Source organism: Microtus oregoni, unplaced genomic scaffold, assembly GCF_018167655.1.
Source record: "Microtus oregoni isolate MIOR12 unplaced genomic scaffold, Mior012 000022F_ref0000154, whole genome shotgun sequence".
Classification (NCBI taxonomy): Eukaryota; Metazoa; Chordata; class Mammalia; order Rodentia; family Cricetidae; genus Microtus; species Microtus oregoni.
In genome coordinates, this window is record NW_024543081.1 from 36,548,242 (window position 1) to 36,568,695 (window position 20,454).

The following is a 20,454-nucleotide window of genomic DNA, read 5'->3' on the forward strand; positions in this document are numbered from 1 at the left end:
GGAAGATGTTTGAACCCTTAACTCTTGTTCCAGGTCTCTCTAAATCATGCCGTGAGGACAATGCACATCTTGAAAAAGCTACCTTTGGCAGGTCCCAATAGGGCAGAAGCCTCAGGAATGCGCCATAACATCCCACCCACATCCCTTCCCTTTCTTTATTCAAACAAATCTGAAACAAAGGTTGGAAACTTTCCACTCCGCCTTATTATAACTGTGCCATGGGTACACAGCCGGCTGGGGTTTTCAGTAGCCCGAGGGAGGTAGGGACGTCTGCTCAGAGCTCACTCCACTCCCACAATAAACAATCACTAAACAGCTTGCTGCCCTAGGCAACTGCTTGTCCAGCTTCATCAGGCTCTGAGACTAGGGTGGGAAGGGTTTTAAACCAGAATGCAGGCTCCGAGGCCAAGGAATGCTCAGGAGTCTAGTACACCTTTGAGACACAGGGTTTCCTTTAGAAGACCCCTTTTCTGGATGACGGGGGTTTGGGGAAGGGGAGTCGATGGTAGGAAGGTCAACTGAGGGAAGGAAGAAACGTGGCACATTCACTGGAAATAAAGTTAATTTTTTTTTTCTTTAAAGGTTCCCTTCTATAGCTAGGGCAGGTGACATTTTAAAAATACCACCTCAAGAATAACAACACCAATGGGGGCAAAATGAAATGGCTTCTCTTCAGCCATTAGGTTCCTCCTGGTCAGTGAAACGAACAGGTGAGAGGTACTCAGGAACGAAGAGAGAGAGGGCAAGCAGATCAGAAGGGGTCAGGAGATGTTTTCTCTAGCTCACAAGCACGGATTAAGAGCTGCAACAATTCCAGCCGACTGTGACTATTCCCATTTATTGCTGAGGATGGATGTCTCTGTGAAGAAGACAGAAAAAATACGTGGGTTACCCAGGTGAATTAGGAGAGCCATATAAATGTTCAAAAGAAAATACAATATATATATATATATATATATATGCCTCCGGGTCGAAGTGTGAAGGAGAAACATCCCGACCAGAGCTCCCTTTCCACGAAGTCCCCACCTCCTCCCCTCGCTTCTCCATTTTCAGGCATCCTTCCCCAGGAGCCGGTCCTCTCAGCCTCCAGGCGGGGAGGCGTTCCCGTCTGGTGGAGACCCCGGGAATCCCGAGCAGCGGGCTGGCTGCCGGGCGTGTCCCCACCCTTCCTCCCGCGCCTGTAGGGCCAGCCTGGTCCAGGTCGCCTTCGGAGCCGAAGGCCAGCGGTGGGCGACGCCCGGCCAGGCTCGCGCTCCGCCCGCCGCTCGTGCGCTCCGGGGTCCCCCGCGCCAGCGCCGCGCCGGCGCCTCTGCCGGCCGTCGGGGGTTATGAATGGGCGCAGCGGAAGCCCCGCCCCACCCGGACGTGACGCCCGGCCAATGGCAGCACGGGCTGCGTGGATGGATGAGGTCAGCGCTGTCGTGTCGGGAATGGAATGTGTAAGTGTAACATTCAGAACCGGGTAACATTCGGCGACCGATCGCGGCGGTCGGCAGCGCTAGCGCGGGGCCTGCGAAGCGCCGCTCGGGGCCGGCACTGCCCGCGGGGAGGACGCGCCGCCGCCGCCGCCGCCCGGCGTCGCCTCGTGCAGCAGCCGGCCGGGCCGCCGCGCGCCCGGGGAGCCGGCCCCGTGAGCGCAGGAGTAAACACCGGCGGAGTGTGGGAGCCGCTGCAGAAGGGAATAAAGAGACATGCAGGGATTTGTGAGGTTACGGCGCCCCAGCTGAAGGATGCACTAGCCGGCTGAAGCCGGGGCGGGTTGACTTGTTGGAACCGTAGTGCTCTGCACGGGAGTGTGGATGAGTTGAAGTTGCTTTCCCCGGGCTCGTTCTCCACGCCGCCGAGAGGAATCCAAGCGGCGAGGCAGGCACTTCGTCTTGCCATTGATTGGGTATCGGGAGCGTTTTCTTCACCGTTCTCTTTCTTTTTTCTCCGTCTTGTTGCATGCAAGAAAATTACAGTCCGCTGCTCGCCCGCCCTGGGTGCGAGACCTTCTGCCCGGCTCTCTCCCGTGCATTGTGCAGCCCAAAGATGAAAGACCGAAGGGGAGAAAGTTAAAGAAATCGCCCACATGCGCTGGATCAGTCCACGGCTTGGGGAAAGGCATCCAGAGAAGGTGGGAGCGGAGAGTTTGAAGTCTTTACAGGCGGGAAGATGGCGGACTGGAGCTGAAAGTGTTGATTGGGAAACTTGGGTGATTCTTGTGTTTATTTACAATCCTCTTGACCCAGGCAGGACACATGCAGGCCAAAAAACGCTATTTCATTCTGCTCTCAGCTGGCTCTTGTCTCGCCCTTTTGTTTTATTTTGGAGGCGTGCAGTTTAGGGCATCGAGGAGCCACAGCCGGAGAGAAGAGCACAGTGGTCGGAATGGCTTGCACCAGCCCAGTCCGGATCATTTCTGGCCCCGCTTCCCGGACGCTCTGCGCCCCTTCTTTCCTTGGGATCAATTGGAAAACGAGGATTCCAGCGTGCACATTTCCCCCCGGCAGAAGCGAGACGCCAACTCGAGCATCTACAAAGGCAAGAAGTGCCGCATGGAGTCCTGCTTCGATTTCACCCTTTGCAAGAAAAACGGCTTCAAAGTCTACGTCTACCCGCAGCAGAAAGGGGAGAAAATCGCCGAAAGTTACCAAAACATTCTAGCGGCCATCGAGGGCTCCAGGTTCTACACCTCGGACCCCAGCCAGGCGTGCCTCTTTGTCCTGAGTCTGGATACTTTAGACAGAGACCAGTTATCACCTCAGTATGTGCACAATTTGAGATCCAAAGTGCAGAGTCTCCACTTGTGGAACAATGGTAGGAATCATTTAATTTTTAATTTATATTCTGGCACTTGGCCTGACTACACCGAGGACGTGGGGTTTGACATCGGCCAGGCGATGCTGGCCAAAGCCAGCATCAGTACTGAAAACTTCCGACCCAACTTTGATGTTTCTATTCCCCTCTTTTCTAAGGATCATCCCAGGACAGGAGGGGAGAGGGGTTTTTTGAAATTTAACACCATCCCTCCTCTCAGGAAGTACATGCTGGTATTCAAGGGGAAGAGGTACCTGACAGGGATAGGGTCAGACACCAGGAATGCCTTATATCACGTCCATAACGGGGAGGACGTCTTGCTCCTCACCACCTGCAAGCACGGCAAAGACTGGCAAAAGCACAAGGATTCTCGCTGTGACAGAGACAACACGGAGTACGAGAAGTAAGTAAGGGCTGCCCTGGATGCCTGAGTCCAGGTGTGAGGTGGGGGATGCCGGGTGGAGACGGAGAAGCCCTCAGATCTCTTCTTCCAAGCAGCTTGGTTCCAGCGTGGGGGCCGAGTTTGAGCTTCTTAGGCAAACTCGACAGTCAAGTAGGTGAAGGTGTCTCGCCGATACTTTGAAAACCATTCAGGACCGTGTGTCTTCCGTGCATTACCGGGTTCTAATCCAAGTTTGGAAACTGCGCTTCACTGAGGGGTATTAGAGAATGTTTGTGAGGTGTCTGGAAACCCGGAGAGACTGATTCTTTCCAGGTCCACAGACACTCGGCCCTATGCTGTTTGTGTTCCTCATGAACATGGGTACCTGTTCTCCGTGGAGTTCGCCAGCCTTTAATTTTCATCTTTTTTTCCCCCTAAGCTTTAGATTCTTGCTAGCTGCAGGAATATTTAAATTTTAGCCGCCCAACTTGTGACTGCTTCTTTTTCCGTCCACAGCATTGTTATTTATTAAAGGTAGACTGTAAGTTGGCTGAGGCCTGTGGCTTTGAATGTATTCATTCATTCATTCATTCATTCATTCCCTCACTCATTTGGACAAGTCCTGGCTTCTTTGGAGAAACTTTAAAATCTGGGCCTCAGGCCCTCTGCAGTAAACTACCCTTGCTAATTTAGATTTCCCTTTCTTCTTTGTCTTTATCTATTTGCATATAAATGTAGACTGTTACTCTTTGAATGGGCTTGAGATGCCTCCTTAGCCTCTGTGGAGAGGAGAGTTTTGTCTAGTTGCTAAGTAACTGAGTTGGTTACTTTGTAGCCCCTTTCAGTCTTCCTTTTCCCGGTCTTTAACAGTAGCTGACACACAGGATTGCGGGTCAAAGTTAGAATCCACACATCTGCTTTAAACCAAGGCTAGCAGGTCAGTTTCCTGATAGCTGAGGTCAGTGGCCCAGACTCTCGCTTGTGTCTGGCTGGGAAAGAGTCAGTGAGCTCCTACCGTGCATTTCCACTTTACGCCAGTTAAAAATCAGAGCAGCCTTGTGCTACCCAGGGAAGGAAGGGGGAACCTCTCAGCTGAGTACAACAGGAACTGGCAGAGGTTGGCCGACTGTGCAATTGATTCATGAAATGCAGAATAGGGGAAATGCTTCTCAAACCTGATTGGATCAGGAAGGAACTGGGTGGGAAAGGGACCCTGAAATGAAAGGTTTGATTGTGTCTCCAGATTTCCTCAGACTCTCTGGTCTTCGTGGAAGTGATTGCAAGGGAAATTAAAGTCCTCCCAAATTTGATCATAGAGAATGAGGGAGGAAGTACCAAGTACTTGGGTTCTGCTTCTGAACCCCTAGGACCTTCTCCTGTTCAAGCATAGGAAAAGCTGAGGCTAGGATCAATTGTGAATCCATATTTTCCTCTTACACAGGGAAGTTATGTGTGAATATTGAGTGTTGTGACGGAGTGAATCCTTCCCACCGCCCCCAAAATACTCTTCAACTGTGGTCAGAAAGAAACTGCTTTGTTTAAAGGACATCCACTTTGATATATTCCGGGGGTGCTTGTAAGAAAACAGCACCTTCTAGGAATTTCTGTGGCTGGTATGTTGTAAAGTAACTTGATAAGGTGAGCCTGATCTTTTGATGTCTGCTAAAGAAATCTCACCCCATTTTATAGAAAGATCAGGATGTTCTTCATTCTGGGAGAGCAGGGGAGCTTGCACGGTAGGCAACTGCGCATGTGTTTGGGAAATATCCTGAGTCCTGGACCTCCAGTCATATCTGCCTTGTGGTCTTTTCGCCACAGCCAATATTCAGTCTTTACACTTTCTGTGGGAAGCCTACATTCGTTTTCTAGAGAGCAGGGGTGAAGAAAGGGGTGGCTGGCTGGCTTCCTTGCAACTTTGTTTTGCTTGTTTAATGTGATCGATTTCCCACCTTTCTGAGATTGGGCCAAAAAAAAAAAAGTGACATTTTCCACCTTTGTCTTGATTTATGTTGAAAGAGCACCTGGGTCAGGGCCTCACGATCATCTCTTTGGACATGTGGCATTTAGATAGAAAACAAGTTTGCTTTTCCTTCGGAGCGGGGTTTTCCTTGGTTTTATGTTCACTTTTACACTTTTTCCAGCCCTGGTTTTGCTTAATAGGATGGGTTATGAGTGCAGAGCCCTTGCACTCACCAGCCTGGAGTTCCGAAAGTTTTAATTCCTTGCCCATCTTGGATCATCAGAGTTGTTACTTGCAAATGTTATCGGGTTTCGCTTTTGACTTTGGAATACACAGGGAGGAAACCCGAACTCAGAAACCTGGAAGCAGGGTGTCACCGAGCAGACACACGACACACCTATGCTACACTCTGAAAGCAGTAAAAGCGATGGGTGTGATCCTTACCCTGGGGCCTGCAGAACTCCTCAGCCCCACTGAGGCTGATCACACCAGGCCTTTGAAGAGCAGGAGATACTGATGTCAGGTCTGTGGAAGTGATCCTTGAGGGTTTGGGTTCTTGCGTGGAATCAACTCTTGAGTTGGTTTCTACTCAGGGTTTAGGCTGTTTTCAGGGTGCTCCAAGCATTCACTTAATAACAAATTGGAAAGACAGGATCAATTTTCATCTACTTCTCGTCTTCATTAGCAAGTGCCTATGAAAAGGTTTCAGCTTAATTTGCTTCTGCGGGCAGTCTTGTACAAGTTTGCTTTGGACACCGGATCTGATAATTAGATTGGAAATTTGCGGTACCTTGATCGTGTTAGGCTGGTAGAACGTGAGCAGATGCTTCAACCCCACACGTGTTACTTGCTTTTAGTGATAGTGTGTGATGCTGTAGGTTTAAAGTCAGGTGGGTGAGGATTCCTGTCCCACTCATGATTTTGTGAAAACTCACACATTGGTCACACCAGCATAGAGCAGCTCTATCGGGTGAATGGAAATGTTATCCCAGAGAAAAAAATTAGTTCCTGTGAACTTTGACCCAGCTTTCCAAGATTATATTAAAAATCCATTTCTTTAAATGATGTACATATTTTTTTTTACCAGTTACATATCGTTTTAGTTTTTTGAGACAGGGTTTCTCTGTGTAGTCCTGTCTGTCCTGGAACTTGTTCTGTAGACCAGGCTGGCCTTGAACTCAGGGATCCGCTGTCTCTGCCTCATTAGTGAGGGGATCAGTACAAACCCCGCCACACCCTGCTTTAAGTCACACATCCTGACAGCCACTGAAACAAGTTCCTGATGGAATTTGGTGATCTGGAGTGAAGCCTTGGAGCAATGCTCTCCATCCTAATCCTTCTTGGCTTCTTAGGCATCCTTACTATGTCTCAGCATGAAGGTCACAGTTCAGATCCCCTTGAAGGTCATTATTCTGGAACTTCAAGTTTGGTTATCCCAAACAGAAGGAAGAGACAGTAATGAGATGTGGCGTCTACTTTTGACGCCCCCATGATTGTTTCCAAGCAGCTTTTGTGAGAAAAGTCAAGACTATGCAGATCTTTGGACCCTTTTCTGTGTTCCCTATTGGACCCTTTTCTGTGTTACCTAAAGCTGTACTCCACTAGTATTTAAAAAACAAAAACATTTCAGTGCAAGTGTGTGCACGTGTTCATATGGAGGCCAGTGCTCTTCTTTTGGTGAGTTCTGAGAATCGAACGCACATCCTTAGGCTTGGAGACAAGTGCCCTTCCCCACCGAGACATCTCATCAGCTGCAGCCTTGTCATATTTAAGGTGTCCTTAGGCTTCTAGCATTCTCAGTTCTTAGGAGTAGGAAATAGAGGATGGCAAATTTTAGGGACCAGTCGGAACTCTTGACGGCTGTCAGGAGTAGTTCTAGGATGGCTTTTGGGATCTTTCATTAGTCAGTGCTCTTCCGTTTCTAATTGCAAACCCTTTGGAAATTCTCAGCCCCCAGGACATCTGACCTGGTGCTGGTGGTTGGTGCTCCTGCAATTTGATGAAAACATTCCAAAGGGCCTGGCAGGCAGCAAAAAAAGAAAAAAAAAAGTCATATCCAGTTTATGCTATAGCTTAAAGGGCTGATGCTCCTCTTTAAAAGGATATCTTCAGAGTCTTGCTGTGGGGTTCATATTTTCTTTTTATTTGTTAATTAAGGTGGGTGTGTCCCAGGAAGTGCTTAGCTTAACTAGTTCTTCTTTTTTAATATTTTACTTTATTGCGGCTCTCTATATGGGTTGAAGAATTTAGGGGAACAGATCGAATTGACCAAACAAGTTGAATGAAGACGCCGTGGTAGAGGAAGGGAAATGTGCTTGAGACAGGTCCTAACACAGAAGGGCTTTTCTCCTTTTTTGCTCCATTATCCTAAAGTGGCTTGACAGACACTTGGAGCAAGTTCCTGATGGCCCAGGCCTAACTCTTCGCTAAACGCTTTTCTCCTTGGAAGTGAGAGGCAGGAGCTGCGTGTCCCAGACTTCAAATGTCCAATATTCACACCTTTCTCCCCACAGTTGTGTGATGGCACAAAAGTCTTTCTCAGATAAGCTACAGATCAGAAAAAAGCCGGCAGGCATGTTTCTGACAGTGAAGCTGTATCCCTTCCCCCAGGTTCCCTCCCCTCTCTGAACCCATTTTTGCAGAGACCACCTGAAAGTCTGCTTCACAAAGAATTAAGGTTGGCGGTGGGGGGTGCTATCACTCCTTGGAGGGATATTAGCATTTTGTTTGAGTGCTGAATAAGGAGTCTCTGAATGGTATCTCTTACCTGAGCTATGGGCCTAAAAGATTGCACTACAATTCGTGACAAACTGCTAAGGTTTGACCATGTGCTCCTGAGAGGAGGCCACCTTTGTTCCTCTTGACACCGGTTGGGCGGCACAGAATTGACAAAAGGAGACACCATACATTCCGGTGGTTACGGTTTAACCTCATATCCTGGAGGATCTGCTGTCGCAGACCAGGGTTCTAGAAAACTCTCTCAGTGACTTTGTCTTATCAAAGGTTTCGGTGGGTAGGACCTGGCTGCCTGGCTCACAACCACCTTGCAGCAGATCTTGTTAGTGCATATACCAGTGTGTAAGCTGAAGCCAGGGGTGCCTACGGAGCTTGTCCAAGGCTTCCCAGCTCCTCAGTGGCAGAACTTGGGTTGTAGCCCAGGCCTTCTGGCTCCCCACTTTCTGCCTCCTCACCATGGCCTGCTCCTGCTTCCTGACACTCAGCCGGCAACAGAGTGTGGGAGGTCAGGTGAAGTGGTCACTGGAGCCTGCAGTCTTCAGGCATCTACGTGGGAACACCTCTTGGACTGAATGTTGCAACTAATGGTTTTCACTTCACATCTCTCCTACATTGGTCAGCTTCGAACTTGCTGCCCGCCTTCCAAGCTGGAAGTGTGCTTATTACTTAACTTCGCCTTTCTGAACTCATTGAAACTGTTCAGCAAGTGAATTGTGTATCCATTTCACACATGAGAATGTAGGGTGTTGAGGGGAGGAAAGCAAGCACGGGATTGCATCGAACGAACTAATGATCCTGTAGCCAGGGGCTTTAGATCCCAGAGCCTACATACTCTCAGTCCTTCAAAATGGTGGCGCCCTGGAGAATGAAATATTCACCCGTTAGTTAGCAAGAGAGCCAGGCGCATGTCTGTCTGTCTGACGTTCCTCTCCTTGCTTTGCGCATGCTCCCCAAGGAATGGATCAGCTTGCACGTGTGGAAGAAGGAACTCGGTTCTGACACTGAAACTTTGAACTCCTAGAAGGGAAGCCTTCGTCAAAGTGACCTTTGCTCTCACTGAAATGTCCCCTGCCAGCTTGGGATGGACCCCCCTGGGATGGGGACTGGTGTGATAGTTGTCCCAGGTAGATGTGTGACCCAATAGTCTAGAAAGACCCACTGGGAGATACAGCTTTCTGACCCAGGGCGCCAGTTCCTGGGCGCCTTCCGCTCTAGAACAGCGGTGATTCTCAACCCAACCCATGAGTCATGACCCCTTTGTGGGGGTTCAAACAACCCTTTCACAGTCCTCACCTAAGACCATCGGAAAACACAGATATTTATGTTATCATTCATAATGATAGCAAAATTACAGCTATGAAGTAGCAACGCAAATAGTTTTATGGTTGTGGGGGGAGTCACCACAACATGAGGAACTGTATTAAAGGGTTGCAGCCTTAGGAAGGTTGAGAGCCAGTGGTCTGGAACAAAACTGTTGCTTGGCTGAGGTGCTGCTCAGGAGTAGAGCCTGGTGGTCGAGCTCATGTTAGCAATCCCAGGCACACATAATTCAGGTAACACTTTTTTTTTTTTTTTAAACACAAATGGCACTGTGGCTCAGTGGACACGAAGACTTGAATCTGGATTACTAGTACGCTTGTCAAAAGCCAGCTATTCATGGTTATAATTTCAGTACTGGAGAGTTGGAGACCGGAGGATGTTTAATGCTTCCTGGACACCCAGTCTGGTTTAGTTGGTAAGCTTCAGGGTCAGAAAATAAGATGACGTGATTGAACCAGGAACCCCATAATGGCGCTGACCTCTGTCCTCCAAATGGCGTGTACACATGACTGCCGCACGCATGCACACACACATAAGCCATACAAGCCGTGTAGCAGCTTTTTGTGAGAAATGGCGATGGTACAGAATACAGCAAAATGACATTATGGTTCATTTCTTACCCCGTTGTGAGAGCTAGGCCACGTTAAAGTTTGACTTAGCCACCTAACTTTCTATTTGTATTGTTTTATCTCTGCCTAGCCTAGCACTTTGTCCAGCTATGTGAATTATTTAGTCAGTGGTAAATAAATCTTAACTTCATTGTTTGCCCAAGCTGCCCACGAGCTGCAGCTGGGGCAGCTGCTTTGGTGAGCACACCTCCCAGCCTTCCACAGGCTGCTCTGTCTGCTTCGGAAAGTTTAAATCAGGTCTAAGTGTGCTTTTGGAATTTTTCCCTTCCCATAATTTAAGAGCATTCTACTGTCCTACCAACACGACTTTGAAAGTGAGATTTTTGAAAGCACATTTTTTTGCCTTTAATTCATGTTATAATTTAACCTTTTATATTTTCTCAGTTGGGAGGACGAATTTCACCAGAGTGCCTGCTTCCTGACCAACAATCTCTTTTTCAAAAACAACAGAGGACTCATGTGCCCACCCTCCCCCCTACCCCTCATCCCTCTAGGATGGTAGGTGTTTTTAAGGTGAGGGTGAGTACCCAGTTAGGGAAGTAGCCGTCATTAAATGACAGCTTAGATAAACATTGTAGGTGGTAATTGGTCCTGCAGGGGGTCTTTGAAGCTCCCAGCTCTTTTCCCTTTGAAGTTTTGTTTTGGCTCCAGCCAAAAACCTCTCTGGTCTCTTTACTGTGCTGGCAGCCCTCAACTTCTCTCAGCAAACACAATGCTAGCTTTCTGGGGGAATCTCAGGGTCTATTGACCTTAGTTGGGGAAGATACCTTTCTTCTAGCATCTTGTATCAGTTGAGACCTTTGCTTCTATTTTCCCTTTGATTGTAGACTCCATGATTCATGGGGAGTGAATTTGGGCAGGTTCTTCACCTCTGGACAGCCAAGTAAGGAATCTTAAACCTGATCGCATTGTTTTAAGTGTCTTTAAAACCACACACACATGCATGCGTGCACGCACACACACACATACACACACAGAGTCAACAGTTTATGTTCTTATTTTCAAGCCTTTTTTATTTTTTAGTAATGTCACTCCTTTCAATAGCTCGAGATATTTGAAGCAATGCATACTTCCATTTTCCTTTGTACCTTTTTGTCTTATATGAAGCCTTAGAAAGCAGAGCTTGGGATTCCGAGCCAGGGAATAACTGACTCACAGGATTCCCGGACTAGGTTTTTAACCTCTTAGCCTCGGTTGTGGTATCTGGAAACAGAGATTAGATTACCAGCCTTGCAGGGTCATGAAGAAGATCAAAAGAGCTGGAGCGTATGTGAATGTACCTTGTAAATGCTAATATGTGCTCTAGGGTGGTGGTGTTATTAAAACCATCTTCCCGTCATGGTCTAAGCAACTATATAGTGGCTCAGTTAGTTAGGAAACTAACTGCGCCCCTGAAGTAACTCCGCACTTCTCTTCCCTGAAACCGAATTCCCAGGTAATTGGTGCTCTGGTGTTCAGTCATTCCTCTGTGGAATGTCGAAAGACCTGACCTGGGGGGGGGGGGGGGGTCTTCAGGCTAGACACCTCTACCCTGGCAGCTGGCAGCGGGGAGAGGGTGGCCTCAGGGGTCAGGAGTAGTCCAGTATTTCCTTGATCCCAGGCTCCCTTCTTCGAGAATGCAGGTTATTCCTCTTGCATCTGCCATTACCAGCCAAGGATGACACATGGAGAGCCACCTTGTGTGAATGGAACCGAGCCATTAGCCGTCTCCTTGAGCTGGCTCAGCAGGTTCTTAGGCTGCAGTGACAAGCACAAAATCTCTCAGGCCACTGTAAGTCACGGGATTTGTTTTAAGGCAACATGAGACAGAAACTAAACTGAAACCACTAAGTTCCCGGGATCCAACACTGTATACGTGGACAGGAGCTTTGTTCCTGCCCGGGCCAGCTTTTCTGTTTCTCTGAGTCTGCCAGCCGCCACTAGTTAGCCTTTTCTCAAAGGTGTCTGTTGTCCGGGTCTGGCGGGAAACCAAGGCTGATTGACTTTTCCAGGGATCATCACTCTTGCAGGGAGGAGTCATGTTAGGCCATGACTTGGGTGTGGTAGAGACCTGAGCAGTAGAGGGGTCTCCCTATCACACCTCCACTGTTGACTTAACAGTCTCTATTTTGCAAATGGAGTGTTTTTGTTTGTTTGTTTTTGCAAAGATTATTTAACAAGTAGGTGATTGCAAAAGGCAATTATAAATGAACCTCCTTGGACTGGGGACCAAAATGATAATTCCCCAGGTAGTTGGGTGATCCAATAATATTGGGAGATTCTGCTTCTGGGACACAGGACACCAGTCGCTCGCAGGGCCTTAGGCTCTAGAACAGGTGGACATCCTTTTGCAAAGCACATCTTGAAGTCGTTTCCTGGAACAGGGCGCTGTGGTTAGGGGAAGTTAGTGTGGCAGGGACTATCGAAGCCATATCCTGTTGGCACTTGTGTGTCGGAACCCAGTAGATGGGAACGGCCACACTTCGACTGTGTGTTGGTAAGTGGGTTGCATCTTGCTGAGCTCTAAGCAGGAAAGTACCATTTGCTCAACTGGAGAAACTGAGGCAGAGAACCTTTAAGTTGACCTACATTGACCTACATAAGAGCGCGCAGAGACTATGCAAATGCAGGGCTTCTGATTTCCAGGCCTGTGCTCTCCACCATAGTAACCTTGGTGCTTTTGCATGCATAATCCTATCTCCAACCACAGGACCACACTGTCACCAGTTGTCAGGTTTGATTGACAGGTCCTCACCCATCACTTGGGTTTTCACCTAGAATTGATTTCACCAAGTTTAGAGAGAGAATTCCAACCACTTTGGAAGTCGGATAGCCCAGATATAATGATTTGAAGCAGTAAATCTAAAGACAAGAGTTGGATTCTTGCACATTGATTTGGGAAGATGGGACAGCCGACAAGACAGACATAAGAAAGTAGGCCTGTGGGCCACAACACTCGGGAGCAGTTGCCGGGCAGTGTATGAGTAGCTGGCGTGGTGGGTGTTCAAGAGTGCCCTCCACACTGCACAACAGCGGCTGTGCTTCTGAGCCCTGGGTAGTAAGTACCTTGCTTGTCACCCGGTAGAGTGTAGGCAAATATTTGATAAGCTACACTGTAGTTTAGTGCTGCCCCAAGGCATCATTTGTGTGTACTCTTCTTTAGTAAAGTGGAAAAACGGTGCATTTTTATCCCTTGCTTCAGCATATGGGCGATATAAAAATATTTGGGTGCTCTTAAGACTAAGCTGTCCCTTTGAAAACATGGCCATCAGGCTAACCTTAGCATAACGTTGCCTGCATGCCCAGGCTACTAAGTGACTGGGCATGAGGAATTGAGATGCAGGGAAAGATGGTGCCGGGAGGGGATGAGGAGACCTCGCATTGTCCCTGGTAGGTATGCCGAGGTACACAACAGCCACGCCCTTAGCGATAAGAACCGATGAGTGGAAAGGCAGAATGGATTCCACCATGCACCCTGTGTGCATTCCAGCGCCCTGAGAGCTCATGAAACTGTCTGTGGTGTTGCTGGTGTAAAATAGGATCGCAGCCCTGCCTTCTGTGAACATGCCCCAGGGCTCCTCACAGGGAGGTGATACCTTATGGCTGCTGGTCCAGCTGTGCCTGCCTCCTCAACTTCATCCCATCCTCAAGTGAGAGCCACACCCCTCTTCCTACATCCTTTTCCAGCAGCTTCCTGCTCTTTCTCACTTCCGGAGTCACATCTTGGACCCCTCCTGGTCTGTGCTTTCTTAGAACATTTCATGGTTACTCTAACTTTGGATTTCCGCTTATTTAACTCTTTGTTTCTCTCTTTCCAGTATATTGCCTGTATGCCGAAGGCGGGAGCCATGGATCCATTAATGCTTTTATTTTTAATTTGGTTTAGTTATTGCAATCGGTGTCCACAAAACAGCCTTTGCTGCCTATCAGATGCATATACACTAGCTATTCAGCGGTGACGTGCATCCTGCCCTCTGATATCATGCAAATGGTATCCCATGTTAGAAGATGCCAGGCTCCTTGAAGAAGAGCAAGGTCATGGAAAGTACAGTGGCCCCATGATGTGGTTGGATGTCCTTGGAGCTTCTGAGAACAGGTCTTGGCTCCAGACTCCCTAGCGATGAAGTTCTGGGTTTGTGAAAACATGCGTCAGCCAGCGTTTTGGAAGCCCAGTGAAAGTAAGGGCTAGAGAGATGGCTCAGAGGTTAAGAGCACTGGCTGCTCTTCCAGAGGTCCTGAGTTCAATTCCCAGCAACCACATGGTGGCTCACAACCATCTGTACTGAGATCTGGCGCCTGGGCATATATCGAGGCAGAATGTTGTATACATAATAAATAAATAAATCTTAAAAAAAAAAAGAAAGACTAAGAGATGCTTTGGGGGTTTTTTACTATGGAAGGAAGAAAGCCTCCGTGGGCACATGGCTGGCCGGGGACTTTCCCACCGTAGTTCTGGGAAAGCCCTGGTGGGGTTCCGAGGACAACCTCAGGTGCCTGTCTGCTCTGTTCAAGGCCGTGTCTCATTGCTGCTTGTTGCGGTGAACCTCAGCCTTGCAGGCTCCTGAGCACCTAGAGAGTCTCCTGTCTCTAACCCCATCTCGCTGTAGGAGAACTATTATTAGAGACATCAGTTATGAGGTCTGTCCTTTTTATTTGTGTTCTGGGATATGAATGCAAGTCCTCATGCTTGAATGGCAAACACTGAACCCACCTAACCATCTCCCTAGCCTTGGCTGTATCATCAAAATTGGTCATTTTTATTGAACCACCTGGAGTGTGGCCACTGTTGACCGTAGATTCCAAGCATGAGGTCTGTTAGGCCTCACTCCCTTTGATTTATAGGACAGGCTTTCCAGTCTCTCCTCCAAGTTCATTTTGTTCTTTTGGTGATTTACCTGGTTTCCTTTTTGTTTTCAAATAGGAAATTCCTTCCAGTATTTTTTGAGAGATACTTTCTCCTTGTTCCTTTTTTAAAAACAACTCTTGTGTCGGTGTGAGAAGTAGCTGAATCAAATGCAAATGAACCAAGAGGGGTTGCTGTACACAAACCCAAGAGGACTAAATGAAAAAGTACCAGGGTCCACTTTTATCATTTAATTTTAATAGTCTCCAGCTACTAACTCCCTGCCTTCAATTTTTTTAAAAGAATAAACTATTATAAAAAAAACCTTACAAATAGATAAAAAACATCATAACCCAAATTAACTAGACCCAAAGTCTATACAACTTAAGAACTCATTACAGTTCGAAATGGCCTTCAAAATGGAAGCTGTGGAATTTCACATTAAATTTGAGCCTTTCCGTATAAGGTGTGTGTCGTGTAGCTGTCCGTCACACAAGCTAAACAGGCCACTCAGTATTAGAACTGGAGCGAAAAGCATCTGTCTGTCCGCTGGCGCAACCTGTGTCTGGCTCCACATTCGGGCCTTCCTCACCTCCTGTGTTCAGCCTTCCTTGCTGTCATCCTTCATGTTACTCTGTACCCATACGTACATGGCTCCATCCTGCACATGGGAAAGCCAGCAGTTATGTATTTCTGAGGTTTCCTCTGTCCCCCAGAGGTTGGAGGAATGAAAATTTTGGTGTTCTTTTTTTTTTTCTTCTCCCTTTCATCTGAGCTCTGTTAACTGGTACTTGAAGCGTTGCTGCTAAGCACACAGCAACATGGTACTTAATAAAGCTATCAGGCTTCTAATGAATTCATGTGGAGATTTTTCATTCAATTAAAAAGCAAAGGGAGGGGGTGAGCGGAAGGTGTACTGTTATTTCTCCTGCTGGCTTTTATTTCCTGCCTTTAGAATCTGCCGTGGCTCCCGAGGGCCTGCGCTAGGCATGTCGCATGGCAATGCTGGGGGTGTCTAGCTTGGATGATCCGCTGCGGCGCAGCGACTCGATTCTTAGTAGGTCTTAAACATTGACTTGTATTTGCTGACGATCATATGACACTTGATTAAGTATGAATTATGTTTTTCTGTTCCTCCAAAGGTTGGTAATACTGTTTTCCAAAATTATGGCTAGCTCTGAATATCCAAAGTAATTGGAAAATCCAATCAGCGGGGAATCTGACACCAAAATGCTTTTGCTTTGCTGAGAGGCAGAGAAAATTTGTGTGCAAAAACACTGCTTCCTATGTGCTACAGGCGCCTTTAAAATTCACGTTAAAAAAGCTACCTTGAAACAGCGTGTTTTATGATTTTTGAGTATGGTGCAATGTAGCAAACCTTTAAATGCAGAGCGGTGGTCTTTTATTGATCCAAGGAGTAGAAATGTGCAAATTTCTTTAGATTTGGATTGTAGAGTTATAGTACATTTTTTTTAAATGAGCAGTAGTTTATGTTAAGATAAAATTTGACTACCTCAGTGTTTAGTACAGGTAAAAGATTCCAGTAGTATTTTAATGAATTTATTTTATGTGTTGCCGTGTCTAAGGAGAAACCCAAGTAAGGATAATAGAGGGCAGAAAGGATTAAATGTCAAAATAAATGATAGGCTTCAGTAAAGATAAGGGAAGAAGTCATTACCTGTAAGTCAAAGAAGCAGGAGTCAGAGAGGAGAAGCTAACGTGAGGAGTGTCGCCAGGGTGGCGTTTCTTCAGGTGGCTCTCCGTTTCTTTCCTCTAGAGTTTCCGTAAACTCCCTGGTGACTAGGGGTGTCAGGTCTGCACACAGTATCTGTCTGTATCTGGAAGTGTGTTTGTGTGTGTGTATGTGTGGGCGACACCTGTGTTCAGTTTACTCTAAGCCGTTGGGGTCAGGCAGTCTCCTTTAGAAAGGTGAACAGTGAGATTACAGAAGCAGATGGGCAGAATCACGCCTCTAATCCCAGCACTCAGGTAGTGGAGGCAGGAGGATCTGAAGTTTAGGGTCATCCTAGGCTAACAGAACCACAACTGTTAATCCAACCCCTCACCCCGTTCTCCCGGGGGGGGGGGAGGGTCAGAGACCTGTTCTTCCTATGTCGTGAAAGTCTTGTGCGGTGTAGGTGAGCAAACAGAGGACCAGGGAGGTTGGGCAGCTTGCTCAGCATGTCGGCAGTAAAGGAGCACTCATTTTTCAACTTGGAGCTCAGAGGCACATGCAAGCGATGTGTGCAGGCTCTGGAGACAGTGGTTTGAGTTCCAGTGGGGTCTCTGTCACCATCTGTGAGGTGTAGGGCAGCCTCTCTGTGCGTCTTCACTTTTGAGATGGGATGGTGATAGTTTCCACATCTTAGGGTTGTGGCGAGGGGTGACTAGGTAAGGATACATGCCCCATGCTTAGACCAGGCCTTGGCGCATGGTAAACACTCGGTGAGAAGCCCCAGCCCCTGCCATTCTTCACCTGCCTCAATAAGACCCCATGAGACTCAGGATTACAGACAGACTCACCGTTTGTGTGTGCGCATCGTTCTTTTAATTTCATTTCTTTCATTTGACCTGTCTGCGTACAGCTCATTACAGTTGTAGTGTGCAAGGTGATACGGTAGCCCGCCAGTCGTGGAGAAACTCCTGGTGGCTTGGCAAGTGCCCAGAATTCCAACCACCTGTCGGAACCATTGCCGAAACACAGATTTTTATTTTCCCGCAGTGGCTCAGCCAAGCACGCCAATCATCAGTATGATATTGTGTCAAAAAAAAAAAAAAAAAAAAACCAAGCTTCTTTTATGGAAGTATTTGGTTTCTCACCGGTCCTGTGATACCGAATCAGTGCATGGGCCTCATTCCTGCTTCTTGCAAAACCATCAAAATGTGATGGCAGACATGACCGTGAGATCCCCCTGAAATGACTCTCAGAGATAAACCTGTGTGGGACTCAGAAGGTAAAACTAAATTTTTTCTCTCTCTCCAGCAATTCAAGTAGCCAAGTGAGAGATCCCATCCTGCCAGGGAATTAGCAAACCAGAAAGCCATGGGGGGGGGGTAACCTTGCGCTTTGAACAATTTGCGTGTTTATTAATGAGCAGCGACACTTCCTTAAGGATGGTGTCACTCTCCAGCGGCAGGACCAAGACCTCTGTGCTGTTTCTGCGTGTTAGATTTAAGCAGTGCTCACCAGTCCTTGGCGATGAACTTGCAACTGCAGCCATGGTGAAGTCAGGGAGGAGATTTTTAGACTGGGTTTTGAAGATCTGGGTGCACTCAGACACCCTGGAGCCCCACTTTTCTTTCTCTCCCCTGGGGACACGAGCACACTGTCAGGGTTGTGATGGGATGCCTATTGGAGCCCACATTAAAGAAGTTTTTGCTGTCATTGGGTCAGCTGTATGCCATGGAACCTTACCATATCCAGAATGAGGGTAGGGTGGGAACTGTGTTGGGATGGGATTGTATTCTTATTTCAGCTGGACGCTCGTGTGCTGTGTAGCTGGCATATGCTTTGTGAGGAGTGACTGGTGAGTGGTTCCCCATGTGTAAGAAAGGTATCTTCTTGCCATCACCCCAAATTTGATACTGCTTGGGAAAGGCAGGGTGTGTGTTTTATAGTGAGATATATATATATATATATATATATATATATATATATATATATATAATGGTAATTTGGGAACAGCATTTTGTATAAGGAGCATATAGCCCAATCAATATCTTTTTATTTTTTTCCCATCTCTGAGGATATCACAAGGGTGATGTTGGCCTTTTTTTTTTTTTTTAACACCCCACTATGTAGCTCTGGCTGGCCTGGATCTTTCTAAAGAACAGGCTTGCCTCTCACTCACAGAGATCCACCTGCCTCTGTTTTTTAAGAGCTGGGATTAAAGATGTAAACCGCCGAGCCTGGCTTGTTGTTCTGCATTGAAAATAAAAACTCAAGAACCAGGGGCTGGAGAGATGGCTCAGTGGTTAAGAGCATTGCCTGCTCTTCCAAAGGTCCTGAGTTCAATTCCCGGCAACCACATGGTGGCTCACAACCACATGTAATGAAGTCTGGTGTTCTCTTCTGGCCTGCAGACATACACACAGACAGAATATTTTATACATAACAAATAAATAAATATTTAAAAAAAAACCCAAAAACTCAAGAACCATGCTCTCCAAAGGACTTGTTTGGAGAGAGGGTTCTCCCTTTCTTGTCCTGTGATGGCTCTTATCTTTTTTTTTTCCACTTCCCTTCTCTCTCTCCCCTTCCTTCTCCCCCCCTTTCCTCTCTTCTCTTTCTCTTTTGGTGTGTTTATATGATTGTATAGTGTATTTGGGGGGTGTTTGTGGGAGTGTATGGTTATATGGGGTACGCACGCTGGCACCCCTTGGTTCATTGTCCAGAATAGTACTGTAGGGTGTGTTCTATTGCATTCTCTTAATCCTTTAAGACAGGATGTCTCAGCAGGGTGGTGGTGGCTCACGCCTTTAATTCCTGCACTCAGAAGGCAGGCAGAACTCTGTGAGTCCAAGACCAACCTTTTCTACAGAGTGAGATCCAGGATAGCCAGAGCTACACAGTGCAATCCTGTCTCAAAAAACAAACCTGAAAGACAGGGCGTCTCTCTGAGTTCTAAGCTCACTGGTTGGCTAGGCTGGCTAGCCAGTGAGCTCCTGGGATCCACTTGTCCCTGCACCTCATTGTTGGGGTCATGTTTAATCCATGCCTAAACCATGGTGTGGGTGCTGTGTGTTTGAAGTCTTGCAGCCTTGTCCTGTTCTCTTGACGTCTTTTCAAATTAGAAATGGCCTTTCTTCTAGCAAGCTGACTTAGACAAGGAGCAGTGTCATAAAATGCCACATTGTATTTCCAGTAAACGCTTTTCATTAGATGAAGTACAATAATTAGAATTTTTGGACTTATCTCTAAAAGTAGAAAACTCTTATTTTTGGAACTCGTAGGCAAGATGGCCTGGGCACTTTATCAGTGTGTTCTATTCAGGACATGGCTTAAGGGCTATCATTTGAAGCCTGTCATTTCTGGCTCCCTTGGGGGTGTAAAAATGGCCTAGTGATTTTTGAGATAGCAGAACACAAGTCAGCAGGCCGGTTGGCTTGGGCTTCAGCCGGGTGTTCCTTGCTAATCACCGCCTTTGTCTAGCGAAGCTTCTATTAAGTGTTTCTTTGTCCACGTGGAGCAGGTGAGATGGTAATCTTGGAGGGAAGTTCCAACGTACGTGGAGGGGCTTCTAAGTTCTCTCGCTTTAATTCTCCTATCCTTCATAATTTCAGGGATACATCAGGCATGCAGGCTTTTTGGGTTCTCCTGTGTCATTGAGGCCCGGTGAATTCTGTGGTTTAGACTGACAGCTAAGGGCTCATTCTTTGTTTTGGGACCATACATCTTTCTACTCTGAATTGTAATTTTTTTAAAAAAAAAGTTTTTATCTTTCCAGACTCCTGCACCTTCGTGGGGGATGTTGGTTCATTCTTCGGGTTCCAGAGGCTCCCTCCCAGTGTGTTAGTGTGCCTGATGCGTGCTTAGCAAGGGTTATTACATTTGACTAGAGGTGTCTGTATGTGCATGCATACATGTGTGTGCCTTTGTACCTGTGTGTGCCTCTCTCTTTTTCTCTGTGTATGTATGTGTGTGTGTACATGCACGTATGCATGCACGTGTATGCATGCATGCTGTGTGCCTATGCAGGGTGGGGTGGAGCCGGTTGTGGGGGTGGGTGGGGATTGAACTTCAGGTCTCCTTGATGAGTGCTCTACTGCTGAACTCTGTTTTGTCTGTAGTCATTTTTTTTTTAAG

General features: G+C 47.2%; 1 protein-coding gene across 1 annotated transcript in view; it reads left to right on the plus strand.

Moving 5' to 3' along the window:
- Window positions 1-1,466: 1,466 nt before the first annotated feature.
- The window catches only part of Ext1 (exostosin glycosyltransferase 1), a 280,906-nt gene continuing 261,918 nt past the window's right edge, over window positions 1,467-20,454 (plus strand). The window contains exon 1 of the mRNA XM_041672049.1: window positions 1,467-3,202. Coding sequence (XP_041527983.1) covers window positions 2,241-3,202 — 962 coding nt within the window. The 5' untranslated portion in view covers window positions 1,467-2,240. The remainder of the gene's footprint in view (window positions 3,203-20,454) is intronic.